Raw genomic sequence first — 15,693 nt, forward strand, 5'->3', positions numbered from 1 at the left:
TATCGAAGGCCTTCTCCGCATCCAGCGCCACTACTATCTCTGCCTCCCCCTCAATCGCCGGCATCATGATGACATTCAACAATCTCCGCACATTCGTGTTCAACTGCCTTCCCTTCACAAAGCCTGTCTGGTCCTCATGCACAACCCCTGGCACACAGTCCTCTATCCTGGTGGCCAGGATTTTTGCCAGCACCTTAGCATCCACGTTGAGGAGAGATATGGGCCTGTATGAACCACATTGCTGGGGGTCCTTGTCCTTCTTTAAAATTAACGAGATCAGCGCCCGTGACATCGTCGGGGGCAAAGTCCCCCCCTCCCACACTTCGTTGAGTGTCCGCACCAGCAAGGGGCCCACTAGGTCCACAAACTTTTTATAAAATTCCACCGGGAACCCATCTGGCCCCGGTGCCTTCCCTGACTGCATCTGCCCGATCCCCTTAACTAGCTCCTCCAGCTCAATCGGCGCACCCAACCCCTCCACCTGCTCCTCCTGCACCTTCGGGAAAGAAAGCCCGTCGAGGAACCTCTCCATTCCCCTCCTCTCCCCCGTTGGCTCCGACCGGTGCAGTTCCCCGTAAAAGTCCTTGAAGACCTCATTCACCTCTACCCCCTTCCGCACCACACTCCCACTCTTGTCTCTCACTCCAGCAATTTCCTTAGTCGCATCCCGCTTGCGGAGCTGGTGAGCCAGCATCCTACTCATCTTTTCACCATGTTCGTACACTTCCCCTTGTGCCTTCCTCCACTGTACCTCCACCTTTCTAGTGGTCAGCAAACCAAATTTAGCCTGCAGGCTGCGCCTCTCCCCCAATAGTCCCTCCTCTGGTGCCTCTGCGTACCCCCTGTCTACCTCCAGCATCTTTCCCACCAGTCTATCCTCTCACTCCTCTCCCTATGTGCCCGGATGGATATCAGCTCCGCACAAATCACTGCCTTCAGGGCTTCCCAGACCATCCTCACCTGAGCCTCCCCCGTATCGTTCACCTCGAGGTACCCCTCAATACTTGCCCGGACCGTCCTACACACCTCCTCCTCCGCCAACAACCCTACAACCAACCGCCACAACGGACGTTGGTCACGCACCTCCCCCATCTCCAACTCTATCCAATGCGGAGCGTGGTCGGAGATTGCAATGGCCGAATACTCGGCCTCCTCCACTCTCGGAATCAGTCCCCTACTCACCACGAAGAAATCTATCCGAGAGTAGACCCTATGTACGTGGGAGAAGAAAGAGTACTCCCATGCCCTCGGCCTCACAAACCTCCATGGATCCACCTCACCCATCTGGTCCGTAAACTCTCTCAGTACCTTGGCCGCCGCCGGCCTCCTACCCTTCCTAGAACTGGACCGATCCAGTGAAGGATCCAACACCGTATTGAAGTCCCCCCCTATGATCAGACCTCCCGCCTCCAGATCCGGGATCCGTCCCAACATACGCCTCATAAAGCCCGCATCGTCCCAATTTGGGGCATACACACTGACCAGTACCACCTTCTCTCCTTGTAGCCTGCCCCTAACCATAACATACCTACCCCCCTTATCCGCCACCACCTCCGATGCCTCAAACAACACATTTTTCCCCACCAGAATCGGCACTCCCCGGTTCTTCACATCCAACCCAGAGTGGAAAACCTGCCCCACCCACCCCTTCCTCAGACGGACCTGGTCCGCCACCTTCAGGTGGGTCTCCTGAAGCATTGCCACATCTGCCTTTAGCCCCTTCAGGTGAGCCAGTACCCTCGACCGCTTCACCGGCCCATTCAACCCTCTCGCATTCCAAGTGACCAACCGGATCAGAGGGCGCCCCGCCCCCCTCCCCCGTCGACTAGCCATAGCCCGTCGACTGCCCGCCCCAGGCCAGCACCCCCTTCCCGACCCAGTCCCCACAGCGACAACACCTCACCTCTCTTCCCCCCGGCCCCCACCAGCTCCTTCCGGACCCTGCCAGCAGCAACCCGGTATTCCCCTTTTTCCCCCCTCCCTTCCCCCCCAGGCTAGGAACCCTCCCAGCCGCGAACCGTCCTCCATTGTACTTCCGTGGGTCAGCTAACTTCTGCTGACCCCGGAAACTCCCGCCAATAGCCCGACCCCTCCCGAAGTGGGATCATCCCCCAATCTATCCCTCCTCCAGGCACCGCTCAAGCGCGGGGAAGAACCAATTAAGGCCCCGCCTCCACCATCACGCCTCCACCCCCCAGCCCCGCAGCGCGGGAAACCAGAAGAAAGCCCGCGTTTTCGCACTGCCCCACCACACCCTTCTGACGCAGCTCCCAAATATCAGCCCCACTCCATACCCCCAATCCAACATAGAATACAACAAACCCCACTGACCTTCCCCGCAAGATACACAACCCAAACAATGCCCCACAGCATAAAAACGAAAAACATAGCAGAACAACACCCCCGTAAATAACCATATCCAAAATTGCAAAAGTACTAAAACAAGAAGAGATAAACAAAAGAAAAAGAGAACACAGCAACAGCAGAGTCCAGCACTAATATATTACAGCCGACCTCGCAACCCCCAACCCCTAGTTCAAGTCCAGTTTCTCCGTTCGCACGAAGGCCCACGCCTCCTCCGGGGAATCGAAATAATGGTGCCGGTCCGAATAAGTTACCCACAGGCGCGCGGGCTGCAACATTCCGAACTTAATCTTTTTTCTGTAAAGCACCTCTTTCGTCCGATTAAATCCGGACCGCCGCTTAGCCACCTCCGCACTCCAATCCTGGTAGATCCGTACTACCCCATTCTCCCACTTGCTGCTCTTCACCTTCTTGGCCCAGCGCAGCACGCACTCCCGATCACTGAACCAGTGGAACTTCGCTAGCACCGCACGCGGGGGTTCATCTTCCTTAGGCCTCCTGGCCAGCACCCTGTGCGCTCCCTCCAGCTCCAAGGGCAGATGGAAAGACCCGGCCCCCACTAGCGAGTTCAGCATTATAGCCACGTAGGCTGTCAGGTCCGACGCCTCTCGCCCCTCCGCAAGGCCTAAGATCCGCAGGTTTCTCCGCCTCATGCGGTGATCAAGCTCCTCGAAGCGTTCCTGCCACTTCTTGTGGAGTGCCTCGTGCCCCTCCACCTTACTCACGAGGACCACGGCCTCCTCCTCACGTTCAGTGGCCTACGTCTGCAACTCCTTGATGGCAGCACCCTGGGTGAACTGAATCTCTGACAGCCTTCTGTTCGTTTCCTGCGGAGAGCTCAGTACCTCAACCTTGAATTCTTTAAAGCAGCGCAGGAGATCAGCTTGTTGCTCCTGGGCCCACAGCCTCCACTCCTCTGGGGCTCCTCCGGTGGCCATCTTGGATTCCTTCCCCCGTCTTTTCTGAGGATCTGCTGCCATTTTTTCCCCCTTTCCACTCCGAGTTCGAGGCATAAACTGCGGGGAAAGTCATTCAGCACACCTTCCCCCACCGGGAGACGTCGAAAAATTTACGTTTTGGGCTCTCAAAAGAGCCGACAAGTCTCTTTAAAACGGGAGCTCCCAAATGTGTGGCTTCCTACTCTATCACAGCCACCGGAAGTCCGGTATCGGCCCCCTCTAGCAGTCGTTCATACATGTCACTACAGTTCCCTCTGTCTAGAATGTCTGCGTCCAGTAGCTTTTCTAATAGTGTCTGTCGTGGTGGTCGCTGGCATGTCCTTGTCTCCTTCCGTAGGACGTTTTTAAGCTGCAGGTATCTGAGTTTGTTGCATTTAGCTAGTTGCAATCTCGGTGTCAGTTCATCCATTGTTGTGACCCTACCGTCAGTGTATAGGTCCCTGACTATCAATGTCCCCCTGTTCTGGGATCGGTTCTGGGGGAGGTGGGACCAGTACAAACCGGACGGTCTGCACTTGGGCAGGACTGGAACCAATGTCCTAGGGGGGGTGTTTTCTAGAGCTGTTGGGGAGGGTTTAAACTAATGTGGCAGGGGGATGGGAACCAATGCTGGAAGTTGGAAGGTAGTAAAACAGGGACAGAAACAAAAGGAAGTAAGGGGAAAAGTGCAAGGCAGAGAAGACATAGTCAGAAATCTATAAGGGCGACAGTACAAGGTACAGTGACTGAGGGGAGCACAGTGAATAGGCCCAGTAATAACAAAAGGAATAAAACTGGAAATGTTAAGATTCAAAACAGAGGTAAAAAAACCAACATAAGTGTACTTTACCTGAATGCTCGTAGTATTCGGAATAAAGTAAATGAGTTGGTGGCACAAATCATCGTAAATGACTATGATTTAGTGGCCATTACTGAAACATGGTTAAAGGATGGTCACGACTGGGAGTTAAATATCCGAGGGTATCAAACTATTCGGAAGGACAGAGTGGATGGTAAGGGAGGTGGTGTTGCTCTGTTATTTAAGGATGACATCCGGGCAATAGTAAGGGATGACATCGGTGCTATGGAGGATAAGGTTGAATCCATTTGGGTGGAAATCAGGAATAGTAAGGCGAAAAAGTCACTGATAGGAGTAGTCTATCGGCCACCAAATAGTAACGATATGGTGGGGCAGGCAATAAACAAAGAAATAACTGATGCATGTAGAAATGGTACAGCAGTTATCATGGGGGATTTTAATCTACATGTCGATTGGTTTAACCAGGTCGGTCAAGGCAACCGTGAGGAGGAGTTTATAGAATGTATCCGCGATAGTTTCCTAGAACAGTATGTAATGGAACCTACGAGGGAACAAGCGGTCCTAGATCTTGTCCTGTGTAATGAGACAGGATTGATTCATGATCTCATAGTTAGGGATCCTCTCGGAAGGAGCGATCACAATATGGTGGAATTTAAAATACAGATGGAGGGTGAGAAAGTAAAATCAAATACTAGTGTTTTGTGTTTAAACAAAGGAGATTACAAGGGGATGAGAGAAGAACTAGCTAAGGTAGACTGGGAGCTAAGACTTCATGGTGGAACAGTTGAGGAACAGTGGAGAACCTTCCAAGCGATTTTTCACAGTGCTCAGCAAAGGTTTATACCAACAAAAAGGAAGGACGGAAGAAAGAGGGAAAATCGACCGTGGATATCTAAGGAAATAAGGGAGAGTATCAAATTGAAGGAAAAAGCATATAAAGTGGCAAAGATTGCTGGGAGATTAGAGGACTGGGAAATCTTTAGGGGGCAACAGAAAGCTACTAAAAAAGCTATAAAGAAGAGTAAGATAGAGTATGAGAGTAAACTTGCTCAGAATATAAAAACAGACAGTAAAAGTTTTTACAAATATATAAGACAAAAAAGAGTGGCTAAGGTAAATATTGGTCCTTTAGAGGATGAGAAGGGAGTTTTAATAATGGGAAATGAGGAAATGGCTGAGGAACTGAACAGGTTTTTTGGGTCGGTCTTCACAGTGGAAGACACAAATAACATGCCAGCGACTGATAGAAATGAGGCTATGACAGGTGAGGACCTTGAGAGGATTGTTATCACTAAGGAGGGAATGATGGGCAAGCTAATGGGGCTAAAGGTAGACAAGTCTCCTGGCCCTGATGGAATGCATCCCAGAGTGCTAAAAGAGATGGCTAGGGAAATTGCAGATGCACTAGTGATAATTTACCGAAATTCACTAGACTCTGGGGTGGTCCCGGTGGATTGGAAATTAGCAAACGTGACGCCACTGTTTAAAAAAGGAGGTAGGCAGAAAGCAGGAAATTATAGGCCAGTGAGTTTAAGTTCGGTAATAGGGAAGATGCTGGAATCTATCATCAAGGAAGAAATTGCGAGGCATCTGGATAGAAATTGTCCCATTGGGCAGACGCAGCATGGGTTCGTTAAAGGCAGGTCATGCCTAACTAATTTAGTGGAATTTTTTGAGGACATTACCAGTGCAGTAGATAACGGGGAGCCGATGGATGTGGTATATCTGGATTTCCAGAAAGCCTTTGACAAGGTGCCACACAAAAGGTTGCTGCATAAGATAAAGATGCATGGCATTAAGGGTAAAGTAGTAGCATGGATAGAGGATTGGTTAATTAATAGAAAGCAAAGAGTTGGGATAAATGGGTGTTTCTCTGGTTGGCAATCAGTAGCTAGTGGTGTCCCTCAGGGATCCGTGTTGGGCCCACAATTGTTCACAATTTACATTGATGATTTGGAGTTGGGGACCAAGGGCAATGTGTCCAAGTTTGCAGATGACACTAAGATGAGTGGTAAAGCGAAAAGTGCAGAGGATACTGGAAGTCTGCAGAGGGATTTGGATAGGTTAAGTGAATGGGCTCGGGTCTGGCAGATGGAATACAATGTTGACAAATGTGAGGTTATCCATTTTGGTAGGAATAACAGCAAACGGGATTATTATTTAAACGATAAAATATTAAAGCATGCCGCTGTTCAGAGAGACTTAGGTGTGCTAGTGCATGAGTCACAGAAGGTTGGTTTACAAGTGCAACAGGTGATTAAGAAGGCAAATGGAATTTTGTCCTTCATTGCTAGAGGGATGGAGTTTAAGACTAGGGAGGTTATGTTGCAACTGTATAAGGTGTTAGTGCGGCCACACCTGGAGTATTGTGTTCAGTTTTGGTCTCCTTACTTGAGAAAGGACGTACTGGCACTGGAGGGTGTACAGAGGAGATTCACTAGGTTAATCCCAGAGCTGAAGGGGTTGGATTATGAGGAGAGGTTGAGTAGACTGGGACTGTAATCGTTGGAATTTAGAAAGATGAGGGGGGATCTTATAGAAACATTTAAAATTATGAAGGGAATAGATAGGATAGATGCGGGCAGGTTGTTTCCACTGGCGGGTGACAGCAGAACTAGGGGGCATAGCCTCAAAATAAGGGGAAGTAGATTTAGGACTGAATTTAGGAGGAACTTCTTCACCCAAAGGGTTGTGAATCTATGGAATTCCTTGCCCAGTGAAGCAGTTGAGGCTCCTTCATTACATGTTTTTAAGGTAAAGATAGATAGTTTTTTGAAGAATAAAGGGATTAAGGGTTATGGTGTTCGGGCCGGAAAGTGGAGCTGAGTCCACAAAAGATCAGCCATGATCTAATTGAATGGCGGAGCAGGCTCGAGGGGCCAGATGGCCTACTCCTGCTCCTATTTCTTATGTTCTTATGTTCTGTCTCCACCTTGCGACGGTGGCATCGGTGAGTGCTGGTGTGAATTTCTGGTTATTACAGCTGGGGGCTTTGTCGGACATTTCGATCAGTCCGAATTGCTGCGTAGTTGGTTCAACATCTGGAGGGTGGCTATCAACATTGGGCTGCTGGAGTGTTTCTTGGGGGGGATGGGAGTGCCACTGTGGCGAGAGCCCGGAGAGACGTCTCCTCGCAGGAGGCCTCCTCCGCACGCACCCACTAGTCCTCTGGCTCCTTGACCTATCCCATCACTCTTTCCGCCGTCGCTGCCCAGTGGTAGAATTATAGGTTTGGGAGCATTAGTCCTCCCCTGGATTTTGTTTTATGTAGGACATTCTTTGTGATCCTAGAATTCCCCCCCCCCATACAAACACCATGATTAATTTGTCCAATACGTTGAAAAAGGCCTTGAGGGTATAGATCGGGATGGATCTTAGTAGGAAGAGGTATCTGGGCAGTACATTCATTTTGATCGTCTGTACTCTCCCTGCCAGGGAGAGTGGGAGTGTGTTCCACCTCTGCAGGTCCTTTTTGACTTCCTGTGTCAGACTGGTCAGGTTCCATTTGTGGATCCTGTCCAGTTAAGAACGATTTGGATCCCCAGCTAGCGGAATTTGTGCTGGGCCTGTTTGAACGGCAGTCCCACCAGTGCTGCCCCTCCCCCTTGCGGGTTCACCGGTAAAATCTCACTTTTGCTTATGTTGAGTTTGTAGCCTGAGAAGGCACCAAACTCTTTCAGGAGTGTGATGATTCTTTCCGTGCTGCTTTGTGGGTCCAAGATGTAGAGGAGCAGGTCATCCACGTAGAGCAAAACTCTATGCTGTCTGCCTCCTCTTTGGGTCCCCCTCCAGTTCTTTGCTGTTCTGAGAGCGATTGCTAATTGTTCAATTGCTAGGACGAACAGCAGCGACGACAGCGGGCATCCCTGCCTGGTGTCCCTGTGCAGATGGAAATACTTTGAGATCGTGTTGTTTGTCAATATGCTTGCATTGTACGAGTTTCACCCACGAGGTGAATCCTTTTCCGAGCCCGAACCTCTCCAGCACCTCTATAAAGTACTTCCACTCGACTGTCGAAGGCCTTTTCTGCGTCCAGGGAGACGATCACCTCAGGTGCTCTGACCTCGGATGGGGTCGTGATCACGTTCAGCACAAATATCTCGTTCTTGCTGTGATGTCCCATACAGCAAAACCAATAACAATACTTTTTTTTTAAAAAGCATCAATACAAATTAAAAAGGCAAGGCCCTGGGGTTTATTTGAAGGGGAATATAATTGAAAAGTAGAGGGTTTATATGGAACATTGGTGAGACCTCAGTGAACAGTTTTAATCACTATATTACAGAAAGGATATTGAGGCATTAGAGAATGTAGAGAAAACTTGCAAGATAACGTCTGACCTAAAATCATAAGTATAGGAAATGGGGAACAAGTTGGGACTCTTCAGAAACGAGAAAGAACTCTTCTCTAGAAAAGAGAAGATGGAGGAGTCATCTATACTAGGTCTTTAAAATTATGAATAGGTTTGATAGGGTTATAAAGCAATAATGTTTTCAGTTGATGAGCAGTCCAAAACTACGGGCCATAAACATCAAATAATCATTAGTAAGTCGAATAAGAAACTCGGGAGAAACTTCTTGCACAAAGAGTAGTTGAAATGTGAAACTTGCCACCACATTTGAGGCTTCAGCTGACATTAACTTCTGTTTTTATACTGTAATATTGTTGGAGGAAAGCCTCACGAAAAGTCAGGGATTTCCTAGGTTTATAGGTCGCAGTTACTTACAAACAGCCTCTCTTGCCCTGAAAAGTGAATTTTGCTACCTGGTTCGTTAGTTTGCTTGATGATCTCATTGTTGCTGGCTAGTTAGAAATCTTTTAGTCTTGGCACCACAATCAATCAGGTAAGGGGAAAACCAATGCCACATCAATTATCTTAAGGGAAAGACAAATCAGTAGAATATATATTTTTTTTTAAACTTGTAACTTAAATGCATGTGGTATTCGGAATACGTTCAATGAGTTGATGCCACAAATAGAGACAAATGGGTATGATTTTCATTTTCATTTCATTTTGATTTGGTGGGGATTACTGAAACATGGTTGCATGAGGACTGGGGCTGGGAGTTAAATGCCCAAGAGTACTCAGTATTCCGAAAGGATAGACAGGACAGAACAGGAGATGGAGATGCTTTATTGGTGAAAGTTGGCATCAAGGCTGTATTAAGAAATTATATTGGCACTAAGGGCCAAAATGTTGAATCAATCTGGGTGGAAATAAAAAACAAGAGGAAAAAATTCCTTGGCATTTACAAGTAATTTACAGGCCTCCGTGCAATACTTCCGAAGTGGGGCATAGTATAGACCAAGAAATAATGAGGGCTTGTGAGAAGGGCACAACTGTAATCGTGGGTGATTTTAATATGTCTATTGACTGGATTAATCAAATTGGCAAGGGTAGCCTGGAGGGAGATTTCATAGAGTGTATGAGGGATTGTTTCTTGGAGCAATAGGTTATAGAGAGAACTAGGAAGCAGGCTATTTTAATTTAGTATTGTGTAACAAAGAAGATTTTGTCATTAGAGGATCCTCTTGGAAGGAGTGATCACAGCATGCTAGAATTTCAAATTCAGATTAAGCAAGAGAAGATAGAGTGCTATACTAGAGTTTTAGCATTGGGCAGAGGTAATTATACAGGCCTGAGTAAAGCGTAGAATAGGTACAGATAATTGACTGTCGGACAGTTGAGGAACATTGGTGGACGTTCAGGGAGATATTAAATACCACTCAATCAAAGTACATTCCTGAGAGGAAGCAGAATTGTAACTGAGAGAGAAACATTCTATGGCTAAACAAGGAAGGCACAAAGGCAAAAACTAAGGCATATCATGCTGCAAAAGCTAATGGTAAGCTGTAGGATTTGGAGAATGTTAAGGTTCAGCAAAAGGCTACCAAAAATAAAATCAAAAGAGCTAAGATGAACTTTGAAAGAAAACTAGCCAAAACATAAACACTGATACCAAAAGCTTCCATAAGTACATAAAGAGAATAGTTAAAGTAAATGTTGACCCTTTAGAGGATGATACTGGCGAGGTAATAATGGGGATCACAGAGATGGTGGAGGCACTGAACCAATATTTTACCTCTCCTCACGGTAGAAGATAATAATAAAAATTTCCAAAAACTACAATTAATGAAGAGGAACTTGGTGCAATAACCATCACTAGGGAGACGATATTGAATAAACTGATGGGATTAAGGGCAGATAAATCTGCGGGACCTGATGGCCTGCACCCCAGGATATTATGGGAGGTGGCAGTGGAGATGGTGGATGCATTAATTACGGGGCGTTTGGAAGGGTCTTTGTGGATTAGAAACATGCTAATGTGATGTCCCATTCAAAATGGGAACAGATAAAAAGTAAGAAACTATAGACTGGTTAGCTTGACCTCTGTGATGGGGTAGTTGCTGTAATCAATCATTAAGGAGCAGATAACTGGACATTTGGAAAGACAAAGCTCAATCCACCATTGTCAACATGATCCTACGAGGGGTCAGTTAGGCTTGACAACTTGCTTGAGTTCTTTGAGGACATAACCAGCAAGGTGGATGGGGAATCTGTGGTTGTGGTATATCTCAACTTCCAGAAGGCGTTTGATAAGGTGCCACGTAAAAGACTGATCCAGAAGGCTAGATTACAGGGGATTAGGGGTAGAGTACTAGATTGGATTGAGGATTGGCTGATTGACCGCAGCTAACTGTTGCTCAGACCAAAAAAAATCAGAAGTTGAATAAATTTATCTCGTGACACACAATGATTCAGACTAATTATTTAAATTGTTGAAGCTTCACTCTTTAGTCAGAAGACAGGGAGGCATGGATAATGGGCAAGTTTCCTCCGGGTGCTCCGGTTTCCTCCCACAGTCCAAAATGTGCGGGTTAGATGGATTGGCCATGCTAAATTGCCCGTAGTGTCCTAAAAAGTAAGGTTGGGGGGGGGTTGTTGGGTTACGGGTATAGGGTGGATACGTGGGTTTGAGTAGGGTGATCATTGCTCAGCACAACATTGAGGGCCGAAGGGCCTGTTCTGTGCTGTACCGTTCTATGTTCTATATTAACTGTAACCAGTAATGCCCATAAGGATCTGTGCTGGGGCCTCAACTGTTGACCAAATTTATTAAACCCTTAGATGATGGGTTAGAAAACCACACATCCACATTTGTTGGTCCAAAGATAGATCTAAAGATAGGTGACATTGTGAGAAAGTATTCATATAATTACAGAGAGTTATTAATAGATTAATTGAATGATCAAAAACATGGCAAATAGATTTCAATGTAGGAAGTGTGAAGTCATCCACATTAGACCAAAAGTAGATAGATTATTTCTAAATGGTGCAAAGCTAGAAACAAAAGAAGTCCAGCGAAACTGGAAAGGTCCATGTACATACACCTTTAAACTGACATGAGCAAGTACCAAAAAAAAAATTAAAAAGGCTGCCCTTTTGTATTCTTGTCCACTAGATGTATCGGGTAGACATTATGCTGCAGTTGTTCAAAGTCCTGTTTAGACTGCACCTGGGGTACTACTATGTTCAGTCTGGCCATCACTCCTTCGAAAGAAAATATTGGTCTTGGAGGGAATAGATTCTACAGAATGATAACTGGACTCCGAAAGTAAAATTATGGGAAGAAATTATCAACGCTTAGGGATAATTTAGATTTTTCAACATTTTAAAGGGAACAACTGATGGGTTAGAAAGAAAAGTTATTTCAGCTGGTTGGAGGGTCCAGGGTTAGAATACATTAGCCTAAAAATTAGAGCCAGATTTTTTTAGGAGCAAAATTAGAAAATACTTCTACGCACAAAGGGTGGAAATGTTCGGAATTCTCTTCTGCAAATACCTGTTGATGGTAGGTCAATTATAAATCTGGAATTCATAGGATTTTGTTTAACCAAAGATACTTGGAATACCTGGCAAATTGGGTATTTGGAGTTTAGTCACACATCTGCCATGATCTTATTGAATAGTGGAATAGGCTTGAGGGCTAAATGTCCTACTTGCCGTCCTATGTTCTTATTGAACTCTCTGTTTGCTTCTATAGATTAACCATGATTAACAGACTCCTCTATTACCAATCAGTTGTTATCTTGAATTTAATTGCACAATTCGGGTAATAAATAAATTTTAATGAATTAGATATTGGAACAATTGTTGAAATGGATATTATTGGATTTGGGGATAGCTTACCTCGAATTCTGTGGCATAAATTATGAACTGGGATTTATTCAATCTCCAACTATTAATTGCTGTTTTTGCCATTTCTACAGAGATTCCACTCATTTGCTGCCAGATTTACAGTTGGAGATTGGGGAAATGTCTGGCATTTTTACTCTTTATTCAAAATATGAAGGTGCCTTTATAACAATCTGCCTCTCAATACTGCAGATTTCACTTGTTTTAAATAACTAGGTGCAATCTGGATATATTCCTGACGAGTTGGAGAAAATCCATACTGAACTTTTTTTGCTACATTTCCATTGAGTAATCTTGTTCATGTACCAATCAGAAGCAGTCTTTTCTTTTTAAATCAGACATTAGTGAGCTTTATTACTTGAGCTATATCATAAAAATATTCATAGGTGAAATGTTAAGTGTAAGTAAGCTTACAGTATATTAAAGACTCTGTCCTAAGAATAGTTTTGCTTAAAGTATATACCAAACATAAAAGACTAAACTAAAACTATCCCAGATTTGTAAAAATGGAAAGGATGAAATGAAAGGATGCAGTAAGTATTAAACTTTCTTACTTTTGGACGAAAGTATGCCCACTTTTTGACAGCATATAATTGAGGATACATAATATGTAAATATACATAAATTATTTTACTTGCTAGTGCCTTCGCTCCAAAAGCATAAGGTGCACAATTTCAAGGCAATAGAGGCAGCCATCATCTGGTGAAAATAATGAGGCTCTGACAATTTCCACAACAAAGATTTAATACATTATCAGTAAATAATTTTGAGACAAAAGCCCAAAAATTGCTCTTGCTTCTATTAGTGGACAAACATTGAATAGCAAGTCAAATAATCCTGGGTTCCAGTTCACGTTCCATTCAGGACCTTTTTTCCATGCACCTCATGTGATTAGTCAAAACTGTATGGAAAAACCTGTGCTAACCCAAAATGACTCCAGTCAGATCAGATAGGCTGACTGATGTTTACACGTGGCTCTCCTGAACCTTCCATCAGCATAATACCAGTTGGTTATTTAGCTACAAAGTCGCTAATTTCTTCTGGGAAGGCCCCAAAACTCCCAAGATGAAATCAAAAGTGACCTGATTAGGACAAAAGTAATTATATGCAAGATAACATGCACATGAATGGCACCTTAGCTTATTGAATCAACAGCTGTTCAGGATGTCTAGCATTAGTTTAATGAAAGTACAAATTGTTACCAGTTTTATGTCGCAATTATCAAATTGCTATATTCAAATCACAGTAGGAGAAATTAGCTATGTGTTATACCTTTAGCAGCAATCAACTAGGTGCATTGGAGGGAAGTGCTACAAAGGCCTCTTGCTATGAATCTTTGTGCTAATGCTGGCAACAACTATTTACGAAGTAAACAAGGAGAGGGATGCCCCGCCACGCCACATTTCTGCCTCACCCCGCCGGCGGGATTCTCCGTTATATCAGCCGGTCAATGGGTTTCCCATTGTGGGACTGCCCCACGCCGTCTGGAAACCCCCAGGCTGCTGGCAAACGGAAAATTCCGCCCTAGGTCTTGCATTCCGTAAGGTGAATTATTAAATATCGCATTTCTGCTCAAGTTTGTAATGTATGATACCCATGTGGGGGCTTTTAATATTTTTGTATCTTGATTCCTGAATTAATTTTATTTCCATGATTCGTTCAATGTTGTCTGTTAGGTGATGCCCTTGCTACAGTACAAGTTTTATTGTAACACAGAATATTTGTGTCTTAGAATGAGGAAAAGGTATTTAATACCCTTTAATAAAATGCTTGAATGACAGCTGTTGGAAGATGTAACCCAAATAACTTATGGGAACATATGCTCCTGTATGCAGGATTTACAGCTCCTCATGATTGACTTGCAAAGCGAGCATTTAATCAATTGCTGCAGAACTCTGCATCTCACTCAAATAAGTGGAATAAATCCTCTAACAAACTGAATAAACATTATCTCAGCCAGGGAGTTCTATTATGTTATGGAGCCTGTTAATTAAATAATCTGTCTGGGTCGTTAATTGGACTTGTCGAGGCAAACCTGTGTTTCGGGCCAATAATACTGCCATTTAGCTTCAGAATTCTGCAAGTCGTTGCCTTAAGAGGAAAGGTGAAACTTTAACCTTACCAATGTGCTGCTGCTAAATCAACATTGATGTAGGTGACTATACTGTCACCATAACCCAGGTGCACTTGAAGGTCTTTAAATATTTGCTCTTGGCACCCTGCACAAAAACTCTCTAGATTTGGGTATGAGAGATGTGCCCCAAGAGGGAAAGCATGCATGTTTCATATTGTGTAGACTCTTGATGGCTTGAATTAGATATTCTTGAGCACAACGATGAATAACCACATTTGTCAGTCAACTAGTAAATGAAAAAACGTGGATAGTGTAATTCACTATGTTTTATTTTCTTTCTAGACACTTCAGGAGGCTGCTAGAAGTACTAAAACTGGATAAAAAGATATTGTGCGGTGCTTTGTGAAATTTTGCCTCCAGATTGGCTAGAAATGTTGGGAATTCTACAATTTATAAAGAACCTCATCATTTTCTTATTGATTGTGTACCTCATGATGTTTGAACGAAGAGCATTAATAAAATTGCCTTTTTATGCATTATCAATATACAAAAATATAAATGCAGGTACTTAAATCTCTGAACATAATACAGAAATACATCTGTGAAGTCAATATAAGAATTGTATGGAAAATCAGATGAAGTGAAGGGGATTAAAAGAAACTCGAAATGGAGTTGCCAGATGTACTGTCTAATATTTAAATTCCAGGGGCGCGATTCTCCGCACCCCACGTGGCGTGGGAGAATAGCGGGAGGGCCCCCTGACAAAATTCGCGCCCCCTGCGATTCACCCCCCCCCGCTCTGAAGAATTCTCCAACCCGGATGGGCCTGCCGTTTGCGGCCATTTCACGACGGCGGCAAACACACCTGGTCGCTGCCGTCATGAAACAGGAGTGAGAAGCCCGTTTGGGGCTTGTAGGTGGCCTAGAAAGGAAAGTGCACCACGACTGTGCTCTGGAGGGGACAGGCCCACAATCGGTACCCACTAACCGTCGGGCTGGCGTCCAAATCGGATGCACTATTTCCCCTCCGCCGCCCTGCAAGATCAAGCTGACACGTCTTGCGGGGCGGCTGAGGGGAAAGACGGCCACCGCGCATGCGTGGGTTGCAGCCAGCCAACCTGCTCATGCGTGGATGACGTCATTAGGCGCGCCAGCCACGTCATTCTCGGCGCGTCGCCCCCGCGGACGAGATTTACGGAGCGCCGCTCCTAGCCCCACCGGGAGGGGAGAATAGGGGGTGAGGAGCGGCCTCCGATGCCATCGTGAAACTCGGCCGAGTCCACGACGCCCCTCCTGATTT

At 45.3% G+C, this 15,693-nt stretch overlaps 1 protein-coding gene across 1 annotated transcript in view; it reads left to right on the top strand.

The window, feature by feature from the left end:
* gk (glycerol kinase) overlaps nucleotides 1–15,064 on the top strand; it is a 180,921-nt gene extending 165,857 nt beyond the window's left edge. Inside the window, exon 19 of the mRNA XM_038802252.1 lies at nucleotides 14,736–15,064. Within this exon, the coding sequence (XP_038658180.1) occupies nucleotides 14,736–14,755 (20 nt within the window). The 3' untranslated portion in view covers nucleotides 14,756–15,064. The remainder of the gene's footprint in view (nucleotides 1–14,735) is intronic.
* The last annotated feature ends 629 nt before the right edge of the window (nucleotides 15,065–15,693 follow it).

Source organism: Scyliorhinus canicula, chromosome 7 (genome assembly GCF_902713615.1).
Source record: "Scyliorhinus canicula chromosome 7, sScyCan1.1, whole genome shotgun sequence".
Taxonomy (NCBI): Eukaryota; Metazoa; Chordata; class Chondrichthyes; order Carcharhiniformes; family Scyliorhinidae; genus Scyliorhinus; species Scyliorhinus canicula.